General features: G+C 37.8%; 1 protein-coding gene across 2 annotated transcripts in view; it reads right to left on the bottom strand.

Annotated features, from left to right (window-relative positions):
• The window catches only part of LOC114703956 (bile salt sulfotransferase 1-like), a 49,079-nt gene extending 22,543 nt beyond the window's left edge, over nucleotides 1–26,536 (bottom strand). Inside the window, exons 1-3 of one of the 2 annotated variants that reach the window (XM_037202075.1) lie at nucleotides 26,306–26,536; nucleotides 25,008–25,216; nucleotides 10,150–10,276 (exon numbers count right to left, since the gene is read on the bottom strand). In XM_037202075.1, the coding sequence (XP_037057970.1) occupies nucleotides 10,150–10,276; nucleotides 25,008–25,216; nucleotides 26,306–26,438 (469 nt within the window). In that variant the 5' untranslated portion in view covers nucleotides 26,439–26,536. The remainder of the gene's footprint in view (nucleotides 1–10,149; nucleotides 10,277–25,007; nucleotides 25,217–26,305) is intronic. The other variant, XM_028885002.2, reaches the window with a different exon arrangement.
• Between the last annotated feature and the right edge of the window lie 230 nt (nucleotides 26,537–26,766).

Here is a 26,766-nt window from a genome sequence, read left to right as displayed (position 1 = left end):
CTTCAAGAAGTTGCCTTTTTCATTGTGTTTTATCACAATTATATACAAGTAACGAATATACCAAGGATGCAAAGTCCTCTTTAATGAAAATCTCAACACAATGAAGACAAAAATTGATGCATATATTAGGAGATGGAAAATGTTCCCATGGTCATAGACTAGAGGAATTACTATTATGAAAATGGCCATCTACCAAAACAATGTACATATTGAACATAATACCAATTAAGACTTTATTGTCATTATCCAGAGAAATAAAAAACCTGAAAGTCCATATAAAATGATTGGATGCTCTTTTCTAAATGAGGATGAGGTGCAAAAGAGGAAGAGAAGAGCCAGAAAATGCTGATGTGTGGGCATGACAGAGTAAGTGTATTCATCATCTCAAAGCAAATGAGGTTGCTTGCAATGAACCTGCATGAGACTGGCCCATCAAAAATGCATCATAGGTTGAAGAGGATACTCATGGGATATTACATTTCCCCAAAGAAATTATGGATACTCTAGGATTCTCGGTGATAGACAGTTACTGTCCTCAGTTCTGTCCCCAGTGAGGTACCAAGAATGTTTCCATTGGTAGTTCAAAACCCACAGTCCCACAGATGATAGAAATTAAAGTTAAAATAAATGGTTCACCAATAAAGAGACAAGAAAGTTTTAAAAGAACTTCATGGAATGACTGTTACTAAAGATGAGAGGGAGATCAGAAAGTGTGAAGGGATCAATAATCAGAATGTAATTTATACATGTTTGAAATTTCCAAAGAAGAAATTAAATAATGAATTTATATGAAAGCATAAACCCCCCCAAAATCAAAATGATCTTGGAGCAACAACAGTATCTTATTTAAAGTTGTACTACAGAGATGTGTAATAAAAATAACTTAGCACTGATAAAAACAAACATTTAGATTAATTGAATGGAAAACCAAAAAATAAGTTTATACAACTGCAATTACCATATTTTGAAAAAAATTCCAAAAATATGCATTAGAGGATGATGGAAACTTGAGTAAAAGATATTTTGGAAATTTGATAGCTACATGCAGAAGATTCAAATCTATATATTAATCCCTCATCATGCACACACACATACATACATACAAACACACACACATACACACACACACACACACACACATTCACACCAATCCCAAATGGATCAAGATTCTTAACTCAAGATCCAGAACTCTGAAACTGCTAGAGGAAAATACCCAAAGTGCACTTTGAGATGAAATCACAGGTAAGGACTTACTAGATAGTACTCATCTCACTCAGAAAATAAGGCAAATAATCAACAAGTGGGATACCATGAAATAAAACGACCTGTATTCATCAAAAGAAATTATTAATTTTGTGAAGGTTCAGCTAAAATAGTGTAAGAAACACTTTGCCAGATATGTGCACACAGACAATGTGTACCTTGGATGTATAAAGAATTAATAATAATAAAAACTATTCAATATTGAGAAAAAAATTGGAACAAAACCTGGGTAATGTAATTTAACAGTGCTACCATAAAGGACATACAATGTCTCATGTGAATTTCTAAGTGCTCATTATCGTTAGCCATTAGGGAAAAACAAATAAGAACTGAAATCTACTTAGAGATTCCATCTTATCTGTGTTAGAATGCCCATTGTTAATACAACAAAAGATGCCAGAGCTGTAACACAGAGAAAACCTGTTTCAAAAACAGCAAAAACAAAGAAGGCAAAATTGAAAGAAAACAGATAAATGTTGAAGTGTATATTGGAAACATTTGAAAAGAGAAGAAAAATTAAGTATAAAGGGGTGAGAAAGGAATGATGTAGATAACGGACAAGACTGTTCAAAGAGAATATATGGCTAATGTTTTTCTAGTTCTAAATTTCTCATCGTTTTGGGGGTTTTGTATTATAAATTAGAGAGAAATATAAGTGACTTTGAAAGTGTAACATTTAATGTGAAGGTTTCCAGCTTCTCTTTTGAATATCAATTCTAACTGAATATAAGTTCATTAAGCTGTAGAGACTTTGAGTCTCCATAATTTTGGCATATCTCATTTTTATTCATTTGCAAGATTCTTTATAATAAAACTTAGTTTTTAAATTTTTAAGAAAAAAATGTGAGGAAAGAGAAACACTGGTGGGAGGGGAAACTATGCAGCTATTAATGAAATCATTGTGGGATTTATTCAAAAAACTGAAAAAAAAAACCTTTCATATGACCAAACTATTGAATCTTACACTCAAACTAGGTAAGTATATACTACCTTAGATTTAGGAACATACCATTTGCTGTGGGACGGTCTGTATGTCAAATTGCTCTGATTGGTCAATAAATAAAACACTGGTTGGCCAGTGGCCAGGCAGGAAGTAGGTGGGACAAGGAGAGAGGAGAATTCTGGGAAGTGGAAGGCTGACGGAGAGAGACACTGCAGACGCCGCCATGACCAGCAGCATGTGAAGATGCCAGGAAGCCACCAGCCACGTGGCAAGGTATAGATTTATGGAAATGGATTAATTTAAACTATAAGAACAGTTAGCAAGAAGCCTGCCATGGCCATACAGTTTGTAAGCAATATAAGTCTCTGTGTTGACTTGGTTGGGTCTGAGCGGCTGTGGGACTGGCAGGTGACAGAGATTTGTCCTGACTGTGGGCAAGGCAGGAAAACTCTAGCTACAACCATTACATAGGTACTTGAACATCTGTGCTTATTGCAGCTGTATTCACAATAGCTTGAAACAGGTTCAGCTTAGAAGCCCATCAATTAAAAATAGATAATGAGATTTTGATATGTACAAACAATGGGAATTTCATTCAACTCTAAAGATGAAATTATTAAATTCTCAGTAAAATAGATGGAACTGGAAAACATACTTAATGAGGTAACACTGACACAAATAGACAAACAATGCATGTTTTCTCTTTTATGTGGATCCTAGACAGATTCTTAGTGTGTTTAGCTTGAAGAGTATATAAAGGCTAGGAATGTAGAAAGGAGCCAGCAAAAGGGGAATGATAAATTTTTTTATGGTATCAATTTATCAGTAAGAATTTATCAATAAGAATTTATATGGTATCAATATAAAGGGAGTGAATATGAGGTGGAGTGTGCTTTCACAAAGATGGGTTGGAAAGATGAGTAGATAGAATTAACCAGAACCAAGAATATATGAAAATGCATTAAGGAAACTCATTACTTTATAAGCTCATTTAAAAAAACATAAAATAGTTTAAATTAAGACACCTTGCATAAGTAGACTACTGCTCCCAGAAGTCATAGGTTATTAAATGAAAATTCCACTGCTAGTACTAGGCCTAGGAGTTTTTTGCCTAGAAAGGGCATAAAGATCCAAATAACATAGGAAATTGTCATTGTTATGAGTTGCCCACAAAAACTAGTTGGTAAGATCCTATTTCTAAAGACATCCTCATATTCTTGTCACAGATTATAAAGAAAGCAAGCAGGGAATGGGCTGAAATATGCCTTTCTGCTGAATAGACCTCATATTACCAGAAGGTGTTATGTAAGCTGCTAGTGGCAGATTGTCATCAATAGTATTAGTCATCTATGGACACTGTGATCTATACTTCACTCAGGCTTACCTGAGTAATGTATGCCCACTGGTGTGATAATGGCAATTGTGGTATCAGAGCAACCAATAATTTTCTGATTGAGATGTTACATTTCATATGATCAACAATGATGGCTGTCCATGCTGGAAAGGGAATAGGTCTTAGTGTCGAAGATCACTGTTGTTCTGCTAAATGAATATGATGTGAACATCAAATTATCTCCTAAATAGCTTTGCTTATACTTATATCGCTTTAATGTCAGCTTTGTCAAAGGAGATTTTTCTTGTAGTTGGAGGGGGTAATTTTGGAGATTCAAAAATGGCCAAATGGCTGAGAATAAGTGCCTTTTCTGTGCTCACTCTAAATGAGATATCTGTACTCCCATATAGGCTAAAGAAACATGGAGGAAGAAGGGATTGAAATGATGTAAAATCTTAAAGATGGGATAGAATGATGTGGAATACTGTCTTCTAGACATGACATGGACATAGCACATTTAACCCATGTTATCTGTGATTACTGCTCAAGACCTAGGCAAGACAGTGCTTTTCAATATTCTATTAAAGAGAGAGAATGTGATTCCAAAGCCACCACCCCTTTTCCTTGGGATTAATAAGCAGTTAAGATTAGTTATAGGGCAAGACTCAGGAGACACCCTCACTTCAGAATCTATAGGTAGTTAATGGGTGCTGGTGAAAGAAGAGGTAGTTTTCCAGTAAAGTAGCTAAGCTAAGGTACCCATGTTCCTGTAAATGATTCCTTCATTAGTACCTCTCATAAACACAATGGGATTCAGTGTGTCACAAACACACACATGAAGGAAAGGGACATGAAAGTAGAAAGGACAGCTAGTTGAGAAGAGGAAAAGGATAAGAAAGTGTGGAAACAGGACAAGATAGTTTATTGGGCCATTACTCTTAAGAAAACACCTGCACACAAGTGTGGAAATGTCATTTATGAAAAACTTTACTATATATAATTAAAATATCCCAATAAAAGTTAAAATAAGGACAAAGTATAAAAATAGTTGTCTATGAAATTATTTTTGAGACAAATAAAAACACAGGATTTATTATATTGGGAACTATAAATCTTAACAAAATGGTGCATGGCCAGACTATGGGAAGCCAATGTGGAAAAAAAAGACTAAGAAACCCACAAATGAGATGTGTGGTAGGAAGAAAACCTTATTTGTTATTTTTCTATTGCTGTGATCAAAACACTATTATTTTTTTAAATTTTATTTATTTTATTTTACAATATCATTCAGTTCTACATATCAGCCGCGGGTTCCCCTATTATCCCCCCTCCCACCCCCTCCCCTTATCTCCAGCACACCCCCCATTCCCACCTCCTCCAGGACAAGTCCTCCCCCGAGGACTGCAATCAACCTGGTAGACAAAGTCCAGGCAGGTCCAGGCCCTTCCTCACAGACTGAGCCAAGTGTCCCTGCATAAGCTCCAGGTTTCAAACAGCCAACTCATGCAATGAGCACAGGACTTGGTCCCACTGCCTAGTTGCCTCCCAAACTGATCAAGCCAATCAACTGTCTCACCTATTCAGAGGGCCTGATCCAGCTGGGGGCCCCTCAACCTTTGGTTCATAGTTCATGTGTTTCCATTCATTTGGCTATTTTTTTCAATAATTGAGTAAAACCAAAATTTATTATAAGCCACAGTCGTCCTAGAGACCTCCATACTATATATATAGCCTCCATGGTTCTATGGGTTGTGGTCTGATTGTTCTTTATTTTATATCTAGAATCCACTTATGAGTGAGTACATACCATGACTGTCTTTCTGGGTTTGGGTTACCTCACTCAGGATGATTTTTTCTAGTTCCATCCATTTGCCTGCATTTTCATGCTTTCATTGTTTTTCTCTCCTGAGTAGTACTCCATTGTGTATATGTACCACATTTTTTTCATCCATTCTTCCATTGACGTGCATCTAGGCTGTTTCCAGGTTCTGGCTATTACAAATAGTGCTGCTATGAACATAGCTGAGCATGTATCTTTATGGTATGAATCAGCGTTCCTTGGGTATATGCCCAAGAGTGGGATGGCTGGGTCTTGAGGTAGTTCGATTCCTCATTTTCTGAGAAACTGCCATACTGCTTTCCACAGTGGTTGTACAAGTTTACCTTCCCACCAACAGTGGAGGAGTGTTCCCTTTGCTCCACATCCTCTCCAACATTGGCTGTCATTGGTGTTTTTGATCGTAGCCATTTTTACAGGTGTAAGGTGGTATCTCAGAGTCATTTTGATTTGCATTTCTCTGATGATTAAGGATGTTGAACATATCGTTAAATATCTTTAAGCCATTTGTGATTCTTGTTTTGTGAATTCTCTGTTTAGCTCTTTAGCCCATTTTTATTTGGACTGTTTCTTTAGGGGTTATTGGTCTATTTAAATGGTTTATCTGGTCTTGACTTAATTTTGGTATGTGGTATTTATCTAGAAAATTGTCTATTTCTTCCTGGTTTTCCATTTTTGTGGAGTACAGGTTTTTGAAGTATGATCTGATGATTCTCTGGATTTCCTCATTGTCTGTTGTTATGTCTCCCTTTTCATTTTTGATTTTGTGAATTTGGGTGCTCTCTCTTTGCCTTTTGGTTAATTTGGCTAGGGGTTTGTCTATCTTGTTGTTTGTTTCAAAGAACCAACGCTTTGTTTCATTGATTTTTTGTATTGTTCTCTTGTTTTTTATTTTGTTGATTTCAGCCCTCAATTTGATTATTTCCTGGAGTCTATTTCTCCCGGGTGAGTTTGTTTCTTTTTGTTCTAGAGCTTTCAGTTGTGCTGTTATTTCATTGGTATGGGATTGCTCCATCTTCTTTATGTGTGCATTTAGAGCTATGAATTTTCCTTTTAGCACTGCTTTCATAGTGTCCCATAAGTTTGGGTATGTTGTACTTTCATTTTCATTGAATTCTAGGAAATCTTTAATTTCTGTCTTTATTTCTTCCTTGACCCATTGATGTTTCAGTTGGGCATTATTCAGTTTCCATGAGTTTGTGGGTTTTCTATAAATTTTGTTGTTGTTGAGGTCTAACTTTAAGGCATGGTGGTCTGATAAAATATGGGAGGTTATTCCAATTTTTTGTATCTGTTGAGATTTGTTTTGTGTCCAAGCATGAGGTCAATTTTTGAGAAGGTTCCATGGGGTGCTGAGAAGAAGGTATATTCTTTTGTGTTAGGATGGAATGTTCTGCAGATATCTTTTAAGTCCATTTGAGTCATAACATCTGTTAGGTCCTTTATTTCTTTGTTAAGTTTCAGTCTGGTAGATCTGTCTTTTGGTGAGAGTGGTGTGTTAAAATCTTCCACTACTAATGTGTGGGGTTTGGTGTGTGTTTTAATCTTTAGTAGTGTTTCTTTTATGAATGTAGGTGCTTTTATATTTGGAGCATAAATGTTTAGAATCGAGACTTCATCTTGGTTGATTTCTCCCGTGATAAATATGTAATGTCCATCCTGATGTCTTTTGATTGATTTTAGTTTGAAGTCTATTTTATTAGATATTAGGATAGGTACACCAGCTTGTTTCTTAGGTCCATTTGCTTGGAAAGCCTTTTCCCAGCCCTTTACTCAGAGGTAGTGTCTGTCTTTGAAGTTAAGGTGTGTTTCTTGTATGCAGCAGATGGATGGGTCCTGTTTTCTTATCCATTCTGTTAGCCTGTGTCTTTTTATAGGTATGTTGAGTCCATTGATATTGATGGATATTAATGACCAGCGATTGTTACCTCCTGTTATTTTTTGTGGTTGTGTTGTGTTTTCCTTCTTTGTTGTATGTTGCTGTGGGATTATCTATTGCTTGATTTTTCATGGATGTGTTTAGCTTCTTTGGGTTGGATTTTCCCTTCTAGTGCTTTCTGTAGGGCTGGGTTTGTGAACAGGTATTGATTAAATCTGGTTTTATCCTGGAATATTTTGTTTACTCCGCCTATGGTGATTGAGAGTTTTGCTGGGTATAATATTCTGGGTTGGCATCTGTGGTCTCTTAGTGTCTGCATAAGATTTGTCCATGATCTTCTAGCTTTCATAGTCTCTATTTAGAAGTCTGGTGCTATTCTGATGGGTTTGCCTTTATATGTTACTTGGTCTTTTTCCTTTGTGGCTCTTAATATTTTTTCTTTGTTCTGTGTGTTTAGTGTTTTGATTATTATGTGATGAGGGGATTTTTTTTGGATCCAGCCTATTCAGTGTTCTGTAAGCTTCTTGTATCTTCTTCATAGGTATTTCTTTCTTTAGGTTAGGAAAGTTTTCTTCTATGATTTTGTTGAATATATTTTCTGTGCCTTTGAGTTGGTATTCTTCTCCTTCTTCTATCCCTATTATTCTTAGGTTTGGTCTTTTCATGATGTCCCAAATTTCCTTGATGTTTTGTGTTACAACTTTTTGTCTTTAGTGTTTTCTTTGACTGACGAATCTATTTTCTCTATTGTGTCTTCAGTGTCAGAGATTCTCTGTTCCATCTCTTGCAATCAGTTAGTTATGCTTGTTTCTGTAGTTCCTGCTCGTTTAGTCAGGATTTCTATTTCCAGCTTTCCCTCAGCATGTGTTTTCTTTATTGTCTCAAATTCATTTTTCAGATCTTGGAATGTTTCTTTCAACTGTTTAATTGCTTTTTCTTGGCTTTCTTTGATTTCTTCCCATTTTTTGTTTGTTTTTTCTTCCATTTCTTTAAGGGAGTTTTTTATTTCTTCTTTAATGGAGTTTTTCATTTCCTCTTTAAGGAAAGTTTTTATTTCCTCTTTAAGGGAATGTATTATTTCTTCTTATGGGCCTCTACTATCTTATTAAAGTCATTTTTAGTGTTAATTTCTTCTGTTTCTTCTGTCTTGGTATTTTCAGGTCTTGCAGGTGTGGAATCACTAGGTTCTCATGTTGCCATATAAGTCTCTATGTTGTTTCCTGTATTTTTGCACTGGCGTCTACTCATCTCTTCCTCTGCTCAGTGCAGGTGGTGTCTGTGTCTGAGAGTGCCTCCCTTGTTCTAATTTTTAGTCTTGGTTTAGTAGGGGTTCTTGGTTATATTGGTGCTATTGGGCTATTTCTTCAGGGGCAGCTGATTTCAGTTGGTGAATTATATACTTATGATTCTGGTGATCTGGTTTGGTGGCTGGGTAGTGCCTTCTTCTGTGTTCCCAGGTCAAGTTTTGTTCATTTGTTAACTCCTCAGCTGATCTTGCTTCTTCAGACTTCAAACTGTAGGCATCTGAATCCTCTCCCAGATGGGTTTCAGTTGAGCAGGGTAGTCTCAGCAACACCTCCAAGTTGTTGGGTTTCACAGGATCAGCAGCTGGGCCCTGGGTTGTCCTCAGAGGGAGTGTTCAGACTCGTTCTGGTTCTGTCCCATGGAGAGAGCTTCTTCCCCAGCTGTTGGTGTTAGTGGCATCCCTGCCTCTGCTTGTCGCTGCTGCCAGGCCTGTCTATCTCTGCGGGCCGCCACCGGGCCTGTATGTCTCTCTGCCACAGCTGCCGGGCCTGTCTACCTCTGTGGGCTGCTGTGAGGCCTGTATGTCTCTGCTGTCTGCTGCCGTGGGCCTACCTGCTTCTGCTTGTCACTGCTGCCAGACTCATCTCCAAAACACTATTAACAAAGAGAACTTAAGAAAGGAAAAGAGAGCCTATTTTTTCTTATATATTTAGAGGGGTTAGAATAAATGATGGGAGAAGGTAGGCAATGACAACAAGTAGTCATCAGCACTATATAAACTGGAAGCTAGGGCTTCATCTCCTAAACCACAAGCAGCAAGTAGAGGCAGGAAACTGAGGTGGCTTAAGAATTTAACCTCTCGCCAGGCAGTGGTGGTGCATGCCTTTAATCCCAGCACTCAGAAGGCAGAGCCAGGCAAATCTCTGTGAGTTCGAGGCCAGCCTGGGCTACAGAGTGAGTTTCAGGAAAGATGCAAAGCTACACAGAGAAACCCTGTCTGGAACACGCCCCCTGCCAAAAAAATAATTTAACCTATCAATGCCCACATTCAATGATATATTGTGCCAGCAAGGCTGTGCCTCATAAGTCTTCTGAAAAAGTGCCATCAGCTGGGAAATAATTGTTAATATACATGAGTTTATATGGAAAATTTCTTATTCAAACTACCAGAAACTATAACATCTACATTAGTGCTGGAAAGACTAGATACTACAAATGATGCCAGGATAGTATGTCATGGACCAAGGTCTGTCTGTTCTGTTATATGGTGGTGTGTGAGAACAGAAAAATATGACAGTTAGGTCTGAAATGGTAATGAGCCTCAGATCGACAGATTGGTTTAATGTGGAGGAATAGGATGGAGCCAAGTGAAAACTAATGAGTATACTATAGGATAGCACTGTAACCAATTTAGATAACATAAATGACATTGTTATTTATTAATAACTTAATAAATAACATTAAATAAACAGAACATAGTTGTAGGTGGTTATTGCCCTAGAACTCAAGAGGTGGATAGAGGAAGACCAGACCTTCAAGGACATCCTTGGCTATATGGGGAGTTCAAGGCCAGCTTATAGTGTATCTTACCATGTCTTAAAAAATGTAGGTGATCCTACCTCAACTTCTATATTTAAGAGGACACTTACCATTTCCTTTGAGGAACCATTCAATATAAGTCCCCAGTGACACTGGATTCTTCATAAAGTTTTTCTTACCATAGTAAAAAAAACCAGACACAAGAACATCTCTGGGATTTCTGATGACATAGATCACCTTAAATGGAAAAATATGTACATGAAGGTCAATATAATCAGTCCCAACCTTTTAAATGACACAATTTATATAAACTGAAAACCAAATACTAATGAGGTTTCTAAAAACATTTGTTATTTTTCTTCAGATAAAATATAAAGAGAAGTGCAAAATATCTATAGTCAGAATCTGCTTTTCTAAATTTATTGATTTACAAAGAGGTAACAGCAAAATTACTGAGGAAACTAATACTGTAAAAACCACACAAACAACAAAAGCCAAGATTGATTCAATAGCTGTAAAGATCAATATCTTAAAGTGTGAAAGACCATCCATCCACTGTGAAAGAGCAACCTATATACACAGAATAATGAGTACTGTGCTAAATCTATCTGAAAAATTGGTTGCTGTAATTGTAACTACCAAATATAACTTTCAAAAATAATAATGATGCAGTTTAATGTTAATGTTTCTTTGTACAATGATTAACATAAAAACCTATAGCAACTAAGAAATGCTGAAAGTTAGAGATGTAGATTGGCCCTGGGAATCACATCACAACTAGTTATGCAATGCCAATTTCTTAGTCATGAAAATATACATAAAAGTAACATTGTACAGACTAAGTTTGTTGTACTAAAGTATTCAGGAATATGTAGATACACATATGCATATATATATAACAACAAATAATGAAAAAGAGAGCATAAATTTGAAAAAGTGAAAGGAGGGCTTTAAGGGTGACCATGTGGGGAGGATGAAGAATGGGGATGATATTTGTAATTATTTTACATTGTAATCTCAGAAATAGAAGAAACAAAAAAAATAATAAAAGGAAATTTACATATTATACTGATGCTCTTTGTGATATTATTCTAGAATTCATCTCTTAAGCCTTAATTTCTACAAGCATTCGTTTGTCAAATCCAGATAAGACACACACATGAACACCCACCCAACTGTCCCACTTGCCTGGCCAGCAGGGAAGAATTCCAAGGGCAGGCTCAGGCACCACCACCAAAACTCCCCATCTGACTCTGCAATCTATAAGACCCATGACATACCCTAAATACTGCCATCCTCCTGTGACCCAAGTGGCTTTCTGACACACAGAATTTGCCAGCTCTCATTAGACCAAGAGGTGAGTGACTTTCCTCCCACCTAGAGTCACACCACAAGAACCTATGCCCTGGGAAACAATCAGTCTCCAGGAACTTCCACCATTGGCTGCCACAGCTGCTGGCAAGCAGGGAGAATCCTGAGGGCATGCTGTCTCACCAAAACCTCCCCTTGAACCCTGGAATCTATAAGACCCACTCCCTACCCCAAACCTACCCATCTCCCTGCAAACTAAGTGGCTTCATGAGGCACAGAATCTGCAAGCTCTCATTGGACCAAGAGCCCTGATAGGACAAGAGGCCTGATAGGACCAAAAGCAGCTCTCTGAGACACAGAATCCATCAGCTGCAATTAGAACAAGAGCTAAGATTGGACCCAGAGTGGTGCCCTCAGACACAGACACAGGAAGCATAGATTGGACCATTGAAATAAGAGCTGCTTACTCATACAGAGGCACCTCTTACATGTGTTTGAGGAAGAGATGTGTAGACCCCAGTGCAAAAATACATACAACAACATAAAGAGCAATAAGGAATCACCACACCCTAGTGGTTCTACAACAACAAGACCTGAACATCACAACATAGAAGAAGCAGAAGAAGATCCTGCCCCAGACCTCCCATCTGGACAAGAGGTGAGTGCCTGGGCTTAGCCTAGATCCCATCCCTGAGCACCAGCCATTCCGGGGAAGATCTGCCCAACTTGGCCCCAGGTTCTGGCCATTGAGCAGGATCCTCTCCACCCTCACCGGGAAGGCTCCCATTCTCCAAGACCCCCTGGCAGACCCTGCAATCTCCACACCCTGCCCCAAGCCCATCCACCCAATACCCCAGCCACTTCTTGAGTCTTAGAGACCAGCCCCAAGCTACCATCCTGCCCTGGAGCTCCAAACTGGACAAGAGAGAGACTTCCTGAATCTGTCAACTCTGTCTGGACCAAGTGCGCTGATAAGACCAAAAACAAATCCACATGGAAATGGAAAGATGTCAAGGCAGAAGTACATACAACAAAAGGAAGAGCAATACATCACCAGTACCTAGCCCTCCTCCAACAACTAGACCTGAACATCACAAAATGGAAGAAGCAGAAGAAACCAGCCTTATGAATAACATCATGAAGAGGGTAGAGGCTTATATAAAGGGAATTACAAATGAAGTTGAGGAAAAGTCAAACAAAAAAATGGGAAGAACAATATAAAAAACCAGAGGAGAGGACAATTAAAGCAGAAGAAAACAATAAAGTCCTGAAAGAAAATAATGAAAAAGCAATGAAAGAGATGAAGGAAACAGTCCAAGACCTGAAAAGAGAAATAGAAAAAATGAAGAAGACACTAACAGAGGGAATGTTGGAAATAGAAAATCTGAGTAAACGAATGGGAACTTCAGATGCAAGTATAACTAACAGAATGCAAGAGATGGGAGAGAGGATATCTGGCATTGAAGATATGGTAGAAGAAATAGATTCATCAATCAACTAAAGCCAACAAAGTCATGACCCAAAATGTCCAAGAGATTTGGGACACCATGAAAAGACAAAACCTACAAATAATAGGGATAGAGGAAGGAGAAGAATACCAACTCAAAGGCCCAGAAAATATATTCAACAAGATCATAGAAGAAAACTTTCTGAACTTAAAGAAGGAAAGCCTATCAGGATACAAGGAATACCAAACAGACTAGACCCCCCCCCCAAAAGAAGTCCCCTTGCCACATAATAATTAAACAACTAAACATACAGAATAAGGAAAGAATATTAAGAGCAGCAAAGGAAAAAGACCAAGTGACTTATAAAGGCAAACACATCAAAATAACACCTGATTTCTCAATGGAGACTTTGAAAGCCAGAAGGACCTGGCCAGATGTAATGGAGACACTAAGAGACCATGGATGTCAGCCCAGACTAATATACCCAGCAAAACTTTCAATCATCATAGACGGAAGGAACAAGACATTCGAAGACAAAGCCAGATTTAAACAATACCTATCCACAAACCCAGCCCTACAGAAAGCACTAGAAGGAAAATTCCAACATAAGGAAATCAGATACACCCTCAAAAACAGACAATAGATAATGACACAGCAGTAAACTCCAAAGAAGAGAAGTACACACACACTACCACCAAAAAGTAACAGGAATGAACAATCACTGGTCATTAATATCCCTTAATATCAATGGATTAATTCACCTATAAAAGACACAGGCTTACAGAATGGATATGAAAGCAGGACCCATCTTTCTGCTGCATACAAGAAACAAACCTAAAATTCAAAGATAGACACTACCTAAGAATAAAAGGCTGGGAAAAGACTTTCCAATCAAATGGTCTTAAGAAACAAATGGATGTAGCCTTCCTAATATCCAGCAAAATAGACTTCAAACTAAAATCTATCAAAAGAGATCAAGAAGGGCATTACATACTCATCACAGGAAAGATCCACCAAGATGAAGTTTCAATTCTAAACACTTATACCCAAACACAAGGGTACTCACATATGTAAAAGAAACATTACTAAAGCTTCAACCACATATAAAACTCCACATATTAATACTGGGAGACTTTAACACCCTATTTTTACCACTGGACAGATATTCCAAATCAAAACTTAATATAGAAATAAAGGACTTAACTGATATTATGACTCAAATGGACTTTCTCGATATCTACAGAATATTCCACTCTAACAAAAAAGAATACACCTTCTTCTCAGCACCCCCATGGAACCTTCTCTAAAACCGATCACATACTTGATCAGAAAGCAAATCTCAACAGATACAAAAGAATTGGTATATCCTCCTGCATTCTATCAGACCACCATGGCTTAAAGTTAGATTTCAGCAACAACAAAAACTACAGAAAACCTACAATCTCATGGAAACTGAATAATGCTCAATTGAATCACCAATGGGTCAAGGAAGAAATAAAGAAAGAAATTAAAGACTTCGTAAAGATCAACGAAATTGAAGACAGTACATACCCAAACTTATGGGACACTATGAAAACAGTGCTAGGAGGGAACTTCATAGCACTAAATGCCCACATAAAGAAGTTGGAGAAATCCCACATTAGTGACTTAACAGCATACCTGAAAGCTCTAGAAAAGGAGAAGCAAACTCTCCCAGGAAGAATAGATGCCAGGAAATTATCAAATTGAGAGCTGAGATCAATAAAATAGAAACAAAGAGAACATACAAAAAATTAATGAAACAAAGAATTGGTTCTTTGAGAAAATCAACAAGATAGACAAGCCCTTATCCAAACTAACCAAAAGACACACAGAGAGCATCCAAATTAACAAAATCAGAAATGAAAAAGGAGACATAGCAACAGACATTGAGGAAATACAGAGAATCATCAGGTCATATATCAAAAACCTCTACTCCACAAAACTGGAAAATGTAAAAGAAATGGATAATTTTCTGGATAGGTACCACATACCTAAGTTAAATCAAGACCAGATAAACTATTTAAATAGTCCAATAACCCCTAAAGAAATAGAATCAGTTATTAAAATCTCCCAATCAAAAAAAAAAGCCCAGGAACAGATGGTTTCAGTGCAGAATTCTTTCAGATCTTCAGAGAAGAGTTAATAAAAATAATGTTTAAATTGTTCCACACAATAGAAACAGAAGGAACATTATCAAACTCCTTCTATGAGGCTACAATTACCCTAATTCCTAAACCAAACAAGGACACAACAAAGAAAGAAAACTACAGAACGATCTCCATCTTGAACATTGATGCAAGAATAATCAATAAAATACTGGCAAACAGACTCCAAGAACACATCAGAACAATTAACCACCATGATCAAGTAGGCTTCATCCCAGGGATACAAGGGTGGTTCAACATATGAAAGTCCGTCAATGTAATACACCATGTAAACAAACTGAAAAAAAAAACACATGATCATCTCACTAGATGCAGAAAAGGCATTTGACAAAATCCAACACCCTTTCATGATAAAAGTTTTGGAGCGATCAGGAATACAGGGAACATACCTAAACATAATAAAGGCAATTTACAGCAAGCTAACAGCCAACATCAAATTAAATGGAGAGAAACTCAAAGCAATTCCACTGAAATCAGGAAAGAGGCAAGGCTGTCCACTCTCCCCATACTTATTCAATAGTGCTTGAAGTTCTAGCCAGAGCAATAAGACAACATATGGAGATTAAGGGAGTACAATTTGGAAAGGAAAAAGTCAAGCTTTCCCTATTTGCAGATGACATGATAGTATACTTGAGTGATCCTAAAGATTCAACCAAGGAACTGATACAGCTTATAAACAACTTTAGCAACATAGCAGGATACACGATCAACTTAAAAAAATTAGTAGCCCTCCTATATACAATTGACAAAGAAGCTGAGAAGGAAATCAGAGATACATCACCTTTTACAATAGCCACAAATGTTATAAAATACCTTGGGGTAACACTAACCAAGCAAGTGAAGGACCTATATGACAAGAACTTTAAGTCCCTGAAAAAAAAAATTGAAGAAGATGTCAGAAAATGGAAAGGTCTCCCATGCTCATGGATAGGCAGGATTAACATAGTAAAAATGGCAATATTACCAAAAGCAATCTACACATTCAGTGCAATCCCCATCAAAATACCAACACAATCCTTCACAGACCTGGAAAGAATAGTACTCAACTTCATATGGAAAAACAAAAAACCGAGGATAGCCAAAAGAATCCTGTCCAATAAAACAACCTCTTGAGGCATCATGATCCCTGACCTCAAGCTCTACTATAGAGATATAGTAACAAAAACAGCTTGGTACTGGCATAAAAACCAACATGTGGACAAATGGAATCGAATTGAAGGCCCTGACATTAACCTGCACACCTATGAACATATAATTTTTGACAAAGAAGCCAAAAGTGTACAATGTAAAAAAAGAAAGCATCTTCAACAAATGGTGTTGGCATAACTGTACATCAACCTATAGAGGGCTGCAAATAGATCCATATCTGTCACCATGCACAAAACACAAGTCCAAGTGGATCAAAATCCTCAACATAAATCCAGCTACTCTGTACCTGCTAGAAGAGAAAGTAGGAAGTAGTCTTGAATGCATTGGCATAGGAGATCACTTCCTAAACATAACACCAGTAGCACAGACACTGAGAGAAACAATAAATCAATGGGACCTCCTGAAACTGAGAAGCTTTTGTAGAGCAAAGGATATGGTCAACAAGGCAAAGTGACAGCCTACAGAATGGGAAAAGGTCTTCTCCAACCCTACATCTGACAGAGGACTGATATCCAGAATATTTAAAGAACTCAAGAAATTAGACATCAAAATGACCAACAGTCCAAATAAGAAATGGGCTATAGAACTAAACAGAGAATTCTCAACAGAGGAAACTCAAATGGCTGAAAGACATTTAAGGAATTGCTTAACATCCCTAATCATCAGAGAAATGCAAACCAAAACAACTCTGAGATACCACCTTACACCTATCAGAATGTCTAAGATCAAAAACACTGAAGACAGCTTATGCTGGAGAGGATGTGGAACTAAAAGAACTCTCCTCCACTGCTGGTGGGAATGCAAGCTGTACAACCACTTTGGAAATCAATATGGTGCTTTCTTAGAAAATTGGGAATCAATCTCCCCCAAGATCCAGCTATACCACTCTTAGGCATATACCCAAGGAATGCTCAATCATACCACATGCTCAGGTATGTTCATATCAGCATTGTTTGTATTAGCCAGAACCTGGAAACCACTTAGATGCTCTTCAACTGAAGAATGGATAATTAAAATGTGGTACACATACACAATGGAGTACTACTCAGCAGAGACAAACAATGAGATCATGGGATTTGCAGCCAAATGGATGGATCTAGAAAAAATCATCCTGAGTGAGGTAACCTAGACTCAGAAAGACAAACATGGTATGTACTCACTCATAGGAGGATATTAGATGTAAAACAAAGATGACTAGACTGATACTCATAACTCTAGGGAGGCTACCTAGAAAAGAGGACCCCAAGAAAGACACAACGATCACCCAATGACAGAGAAATGAATGAGATCTACATGAAAAACCTGGACATGAGTGGGAGTAATGAAGGGCAAAAGATGAGGGAAAGTGAGCTTGTGGGAACGGGAGATCCCAGCTGAATCAAGTACAGAGAGGGAGAACAAGGAATAGGAGACCTTGGTAAATGAAGACCACATGAGAATAGGAAGAAGCAAAGTGCTAGAGAGGTCCACAGAAATCCACAATGATACCCCCACAATAGTCTACTGGCAATGGTCTAGAGACAGCCTGAACTGACCTCCTCTGGTGATAGGGTGGCCAAACACCCTAATAGTCATGCTAGGAACCCCATCCAATGACTGAGGGAACTGGATGCAGAGATCCAGGTCCAGGCCCAAGGTGGAGCTCCAGGAGTCCAATTGGTGAGAAAGAGGAGGCTTTGTATGAGCCAGAATTGTTGAGACCAAGGTTGTAAAAAGCACAGGGACAAATAGCCAAATGAATGGAAACACATGAACTATGAACCAATAGCTGAGAAGCCCCCAACTGGATCAGGCCCTCTGGATAAGTGAGACGGTTGATTAGGTTGATCTGTTTGGGAGACATCCAGGCAGTGGGACCAGGTCCTGTCCTCAGTGCATGAGCTGGCTCTTTGGAAACTTGGGATTATACAGGAACACTTGGATCAGCCTGGGAGGAGGGGGACTTGATCTGCCTGGACCAAATCTACTAGGTTGAACTCAATCCTCAGGGGAGTCTTTGTCCTGGAGGAGATGAGAATGAGGGGTGAGCTGGGGGGAAAGCTGGGGAGAGAGGTTGCGAGGGGAGAGTAATGGAATCCATGGCTGATATGTAAAATTAAATTATTAAATAAAAAAGAAGAAGCAGAAGAAAGTGACCTTAAAAATAAGTTCCTGAAGATGATTTAATTTCATTTCCTTCAAAGAAGAAATAAAAAATTACTTTAAAGAAATAGAGGAAAAGATGAACAAAAAATTGGAAGAAATTAATACAGCCCCTAAAGGAAACCATGAAAAAGCAATTAAAAATGTGAAGGAAAGAGTTCAAAACCTGAAAATTGAAATAGACACAATGAAGAAAACACAAACTGAGGGAATACTGGAAACAGAAAATTTGAGTAAATGAACAGAAGTACAGATGCAAGCATAACCAATAGAAAACAAGAGCTGGAAGAGAGAATCTCTGGCATAGAGGATATAATAGAGGAAATAGATTCCTCAGTCACAGAAAACACCAATGCCAAAAAAGCCAAAACACAAAATGTTCAGGAAATCTGGGACACCATGAAAAGCTCAAATGTAAGAATGATAGAGAAAGAAGAAGGAGAGGAATACCAACACAAAGGCACCAAAAATATTTTCAACAAAATCACAAAAGAAAACATTTTCAACTTAAAGAAGGAAATACTTATAATGATACAAGAAGCTTATAAAACACCAAATCGACTAGACCACCCCCCAAAAAGTCCCCTGCCACATCATAATTAAACCATTAAACATACAGAATAAAGAATATTAACAGCAGCATAGGAAAAACTCCAATTGACTTATAAAGGCAGACCCATCAGAATAACACCTGAATTCTCAATGAGACTCTGAAGACCATAAGGTCCTGGACAGATGTAATGCAAACACTAAGAGACCATGGATGCCAGACAAGACTACTATATCCAGCAAAAGTTTCAATCACCATAGATGGAGTGAACAAGACATTGTAATACAAAACTAGACTTAAACAATACCTATCTGTAGTTGGAAGCTTTTCTGTGTCCTACCCATCCATGTGGTTCTTCAAAGGCTTATAAAGTAATCATCTAGAAGCTTATATTAATTTTAACTGCTTGGCCACTAGCTCAGGCTTATTACTGACTAGCTCTTACACTTAAATTAACCCATAATTCTTATCTATATTTAGCCACATAGCTTGGTACCTTTTCTCAGTTCTGCCTTGTCATCTTGCTTCCTCTGTGTCTGGCTGGTGACTCTTGTCCCCGCTCATCCTCTTCCCAGCATTCCTTGAGTTTGATTGGCCCACCTATACTTTTTGCTTGGCTACTGGTTTGTTTTATCAAACCAGTGTACAAAGCATTATTCTACAACACATATCCACAGATCCAGCCCTACAAAAAGGACTAGAAGGAAAACTCCAACCAAAGAAGTCAGATACATCCACAAAAAACACAAGCAATAGATAATCCCACAGCAGCAAATCACAAAGAAGGGAAATACACACCCACTACCCACCAAATAACAGTAATTAACAATCACAATATTAATATCCATTAATATCAATGGACTCCATTTGCCTGTAAAAAGATACAAACTAGGAGAGTGAATATGCAATGAGCATCCATTTTTTCTGCTGAATACTAGAAACACACCTCAACTTCAAAGACAGACACTACCTCAGAGTAAAAGACTGGCAAAAAACTTTCTGATCAAATGGACTTAAGAAGCAAGCTTGTGTAGCTCTCCTAGTATTTAACTAAACAGACTTCAAAATAAAATCAATCAAAAGAGATCAGGAAGGACATTACATACTTATCACAGGAAAAATGCATCAAGATGTAGTCTCAATTCTGAACATTTATGCCCCAAATACAAGGGTGCCCACTTATGTAAAAGACATTGCTAATGCTTAGACCACACATCAAACCCCACACATTCACAGTTGGATACTTCAAGACCTGATTCTCATCAATGGACATATCTAGCAGATGGAAACTTAACAGAGAAATAAGGGATCTAACAGATGCTATGACTCAAATGGTCTTAATAGATATATATGGAACATTCTGCCCTAACAAAAAAGAATATACCTTCATCTCAGTACCCCATGGAATCTTCTCTAGAACTGACCACATACTCAGTCACAAAGAAAATCTCAGTAGATACAAAAAATTGGAATAAACTCCCTTATTTTTTGGACCACCATGGCTTAAAGTTAGATTAACAACAACAAAAATTACAGAAAGCCTACAATTACATGGAAACTTAATAATGATCAAATGAATCACCAGTGGGTCAAGGAAGAAATAAAGAAATTGAAGACTTCCTAGAATTTAATAAAAATGAATATACTGCATTTCCAAACTTATGGGACACTATGAAAGCAGTGCTAAGAGGAAAATTCATATCACTAAATGCCCACATAAATCAGTTGGAGAAATCTCACACTAGTGACTTAACAGTACACCTAAAAGCTCTAGAACATAAAGAAACAAACTCACCCAGGAGGAATGGATGCAAGGAAATGATCAAATTGAGAGCAGAAATCAATAAAATAGAAACAAAGAGAACAGTACAAAGAATCATGAAACAAAAAGCTGGTTCTTTGAGAAAATAAATAAGATAGAAAAGTCCTTATTCAAAAGTACCAAAAGGCAGATAGAGAACATCCAAATTAACAAAATCAGAAATGAAAAGAGAGTCATAACAACAATGTGGAAATTGAGAGAATCATAAAGTAATACTTCAAAAACCTGTACTCTACAAATTGGAATACCTTAAAAAAACCGACAATTTTCTGTATAGATACCACATACCAAAGTAAAGCAAGATCAGATAAACAATTTAAATACATCTATAAACCCTAAGAGAAGAGAAACAGCCATTAAAAGTCTCCCTACAAAAAATGTCCAGGACCAGATGATTTCAGTATAGAATTTTACCAGAATTTCAAAGAAGAGCTAATACCAATACTCTGCAAATTGTTCCATACAACAGAAACTGAAGGAACATTATCAAAATCTTTTTATAAGGTTGCAGTTACCCTGGTACCCAAATCACACAAAGATATGACAAAGAAAGAGAATTACAGGACAATCTCCCTCATGAACATTGATGCAAAAAAATCTCAATAAAATACTGGCAAACCAAATCTAAGAACACATTAAAAAAATCATCCACCATGATCAAATAGGCTTTATCCCAGTGATTGTTCAACATATGAAAATGTGTCAATATAATACACCAAATAAACAAACTGAAAGAAAAAAACCACATGACTGTCTCATTATATGCTGAAAAGCCAGTGATAAAATCCAAACCCCCTTCACAATAAAGGTCTTTGAGACATTAGATACACAAGGAACACACTTAAACATAATAAAGGCAATTATAGCAAGCCTATAGCCAACATCAAATGACAATGAGAGAAACTAAAAGCAATTCCACTAAAATCAGGAACAACACAAGGCTCTTCACTCTCCCTCTATGTATTCAATATAGTACTTAAAGTCCTAGCTAGAGCAATAAAACAACAAATGGAAATCAAGGGGACATAAATTGGAAAGGAAGAAGTCAAACTTTTGCTACCATGGGACTCCTACAGCTGATACACACTTTCAGTAATGTGGCAGAATACACGATTAAATCAAAGAAATCAGTAGCTCTCCTATATACAAATGATAAATGGTCTGAGAAAGAAATCAGAGAAACAGCACCCTTTACAATTGCCACAAATGATATAAAATTTTTCGCAGTGACTCTAAGTAAGCGAAAGACCTGTATGACAAGAACTTTAAGTCTCTGAAGAAAGAAATTGAAGACGATATCAGAAAATGGAAAGATCTCCCATGCTCATGGATAGGTAGAATTTACATTGTAAAATTGGCAATCTTACCACAAGCAATCTATACATTCAATGCAATCCCCATCAAAATCCCAATGTAATTTTGCACAGACCTGGAAGAACAATATGCAACTTCATATGGAAAAACAAAAAACCCAGCATAACTAAAACATTCCTGTGCAATAATGCCACTTCTGGAGGCATCATGATCCCTGACCTCAAGCTCTACTAGAGAGCTATAGTAATAAAAACAGCTTGATATAGGCATAAAAGCCAACATGTAGGCCAATGGAATAAATGGAAGACCCTGACATTAACCCACACACCTATGAACACATGAGTTTTGACAAAGAAGCCAAAACTGTATAATGTAAAAAAAGAAAGCATCTTCAACAAATGGTGCTGGCATAACTGGATGTCAACAAGTGATGATTGCAAATGGATTCATATCTATTGTCATGCACAAAACTCAAGTCCAAGTGGAACAAAGACAACATTATAAAACCAGTTACACTAAACCTGATAGAAGAGAAAATAGAAAGTTGTCTTGAACTCATTAGCACAGGAGACTACTTCCTAAATATAACACCAGTAGCACAGACATTGAGAGAATCAATTAATAAATGGGACCTCCTCAAACTGAGAATCTTTTGCAAGGCATTAGAGGAGGTAAATAAGACAAAATGATGGCCTGCAGAATGGGAAAAGATCTTCACATCTGTCAGAGGGTTTATAGCAAAAATATATAGTCTCTTTAAGAAACTAGATATCAAAATACAGAACAATCCAATTAAAAAATGGGCTACAGAGCTAAACAGATAATTCTCAACAGAAGAATCTCAAATGGTCAAAAGACATTTAAGGAAATGCTCAACATCCTTAGTTATAATCAAAATGCAAATCTGAGATACCATCTTACACTTGTAAGAATGGCTAAGATCAAAAACACTGATGACAGGTAATGTTAGAGAGGATATGGAGCAAGAGGAACACTCCTCCAATGTTGTTGGGAGTGCAAACTTGTACAGCCACTTTGGAAATCAGTATGACAATTTTTCAGAAAATTGGGAATTACTCTTCCTCAAGACCCAGCTATATCACTCTTGGACTTATACCCAAGGAATGCTCAATCTTACCACAAGGACACATGCTCAGTTATGTTCATATCATCCTTATTTGTAATAGCAAGAACCTGGAAACAACCTAGATGTCCTTCAACTGAAGAATGGATAAAGAAAATGTGGCACATATGCACAATGGAGTACTACTCAACAGAGAAAAACAATGACATGAGGTTTGCAGGCAAATGGATGGAACTAGAAAATATCATCCTGAGTGACTCAGAAGGACAAACATGGTATGTACTCACTCATATGTGGATACCAGATGTAAAGCAAAGGAAAACCAGACTGCAACCCACAGCTCCAGGAAGGCCAGCTAGCAGGGAGGATCCTAGGAAGGATGCATGTATTACCCAGAGAAGGAGAAATAGATGAGAACTACATGAGAAAATTGAGGATGAAGGGGGGTTAATGGACGGCAAGGAATGGGGGATGAGGACATAGGGGAACAGGAGGTTCGTGCTGGAATAGGGACATAGCGGGGGAGTAAGGAAAGAGATATCATGATAAATGGGAATAGGGAGAACTTCCTTGCGAAGTTCCCAGGAATTCACAAGGATGATCCTTGCTTAGAAAACTAGCCATAATGGAGAGGGTGTCCCCCAGTAATCAGATTGGTGAATAACCTAACTATCAGCATAGAGCCTTTCTCCAGTAACTGATGGAACCAGATGTAGAGATCTACAGCCAAGCATTAGGCTGAGCTCCAGGAGTCCAGTGGAAGAGAGAGAAAGGGATTCTATAAACAAGGGACATCAAGATTACAATGGGGAAACCTGCAGAGACAGCCAAACCAAACAAATGAAAACTCATGAAATTTAGACCAACACTGTGAAGCCTCCACAGGACTGGACTAGGACCTCTGCATGAGTGAGACAATTGTATAGTGCAATCTGCTTTAGGGACCCCTGGGCAGTACAATCAGGATCAATCTCTGGTGCATGAGCAAGCCTTTTGGAGCCCACTACCTATGGTGGGACACCTTGCATAGCCTTGAGGAAGGGGGAGGGGCTTAGACCTGCCTCTACTGAATGCATCAGGCTCTTCTGACTCCACATGGGAGGCCTTACCATTTTGTAGTAGGGTATGGGGATGGGTTAGGGGAAGGGACACTAGAAGGATGGAAGTTGGGAAGAGGGAGATCTGTGATTGGTATGTAAAATGAATAAATTTTTTTCTTAATAAGAAAAAAAAGACAAATACATATAGGTTAATGGTCACAACTTGATTGTGATAATTTTTTTCTAAGTATGCCTTTGTACTTTAAGCATAAAATACTTTCAGGTTCTAGTGTGGAGGAACTTCCAGAAAAATTTCTTAATAATAAGGAGCTATGATAGGCCAGAAACTGGATACATCTGATCTCTTTTGGAGATCCTCTGTGAGTGATGTAGGTAATTCCTGTGGCTACTCATCTCAGTAGACAGCTAGACACAGCAAGATAAAGTGGGAAAAGATAAGCCATGACTGTTGAAAAATCCCCATGACTAGAGCACTGATGCCTGGTCAGGCTGCATCTTCTATGAGCAATTCTGCCTCGGATAATTTACCCACTAGGCATTTTCTATATGTATAATCAAGGTTAGCTAACTGTCTTTGATTACAAAACAGCAATATCAACTATCCACTAGAGTTTGAACTCTGCTTGACCTGTATGTGTAGTTCCTGAGTGCTCTAGTGTGATATCAGAACTTTCTCTCAGATATCTGCCCAACATCACTGTGTGGTGGTTGATATCCTGGCACTCTGATGTAGTCTGAGGAAGAGACACAGCAACACCAAATAGTGCACGAGAATCCCAGCTTCCCTCCACCAACATATACAATCAGAGTGCATTTCAGGCAGAGCTCCAGGGCCCATCAAGATAGAATAAGTTAAATGAACATTTGGTCAAATATTTTTCAACAACTATTGGATACTGACCTTGGCCTTGGAACTGAAGATAGACTTGGGGAAAAGATTGATGGGAAGGTGGGAGGTGATGAGGCGTGGTCCTTCCTTATTCATTAGTAGTGAATATCCTTGTGGAGTCTCTATCCAGGGTGAGCGTTCCCAGATGGGCACAGATTGCAACCATTTGGGATTCCCCTTGGTCTGAATCAAGCAGACAGTCTCAATTATCCAGTTAGTTCCTGAACAAGAAAAAAAGTTATGGTCACTTATTTCAAGAGTACTTTTGAAAAGCCTAGAGTGTAATATACAAGCAACCATACAATTTACACAACAGCTGTTTCCATGCACACAGACATGTGTTGTTCACAATATCCACAGGGTGTGACTACAAAGTATATTTATTCAGCATGCTCCCAATGCTTCACCTGGCAAAACTGAGACTCTATACTCAGTAAACTCAATCTGCTTATTAAACATTCTCCCAGTCCTAAGCCATCAGCGCTCTACATTCTGGATGAATTTGACTATCCCAAATATTTGCCAGAGATGAATCATGGACTCTGTCCTTGATACTGGCTCCTTTCATTTAATACAATGTCATTGAGATGCATCTATGATGCAGTGTAGGTATGAGTGCCACTTACTTTTAAGGCAAAAAAATCACTTAGTGATTCACTATTTACTAAACAGATTTGTGTTTGTGATTTTATGCTCCTTTATCAATGGAATTTTCTCTAGCTTCTTTCCCTGGGTTATTGTCTAAATCTCTTTCCTATGTCCACCACCTTTGGGTTTTTCATGTCATTTCCCTTTGATTTCAGCAACCTAATACTTGCCAAATGTTTCCTGCTTCTGACTCCCATGAATGACCATCCATCAAATGCCCATGATACCTCTTTTTTGAATTTTGAGACAATTTCTTCTACATGGACAGTGTTCACACTAATTATTCTACCTGACATTGTCTTTTCCATCATATATTTTTTACATTCATTCTTTTTTTCTCTTGATGCTCTTTATGCTGTTTATTTCTTCTGTTTATTCTCATCATTCTTTCTCTTCTACTCTCTTCCATATAGAGACATACCATTTCCAGAGTCTGCTTTAAGATCCACTCTCATTGCTCATAGGAGCAGCTAAGACACTAACCATGCCTCTGATTACACAGATTATGTTAGAGATCATTCTCTGAGTGGAAATGCTTTCTCAAATAGCTCTCCATGCCCCAAAATTACTTATTTCATTATTAATCACCACCCAAATCAATGAAGATCAAAAGCCTAAACTCCCCCAGACAGTTCAGGATAAGTTTCATGGATTGTCCTTACCTGATTTGGGGTAAGTTAGTATGACTGTGTCTTCATCTCTGATCACAAATTTATCATGACATTCTTTAATTATTTCTTTTTTAAAAAATATACCATAGAAAGGTATTCCTTCAAACCAAACATAGTCTGACATTGGAAAGAACTAATCGTGGGTGCTGTTAGGATTTCAGTCTTGGCCACCTGTTCAGCTAATAGCAAATAATTAGAGGAAAAAATACACTGAAGGCAACAAAATCATTAACATCCCCAACTTTGTTCTGAAGTGAGCTTCTGATTGGAAGAAATATTGTAACACCAGTACAAAGGTTGCTGTATTGAGAAATTGTGAATTTTTTCAGAGATCATTCTGGAGATTTGTGAACCTGAGGTCATGACCACAAACCAGAAACTCAGTAAAAAGTACTTTGAATTAGAGGTGATGATTACTTTAAACTGTTTTCTAATACAATTTAGCTTTCAGA

The sequence above is a fragment of the Peromyscus leucopus genome, chromosome 1 (assembly GCF_004664715.2).
Source record: "Peromyscus leucopus breed LL Stock chromosome 1, UCI_PerLeu_2.1, whole genome shotgun sequence".
Classification (NCBI taxonomy): Eukaryota; Metazoa; Chordata; class Mammalia; order Rodentia; family Cricetidae; genus Peromyscus; species Peromyscus leucopus.
The sequence above is the reverse complement of the archived record's forward strand: the minus strand, read 5'-3'. Positions and strand labels throughout refer to the sequence as shown.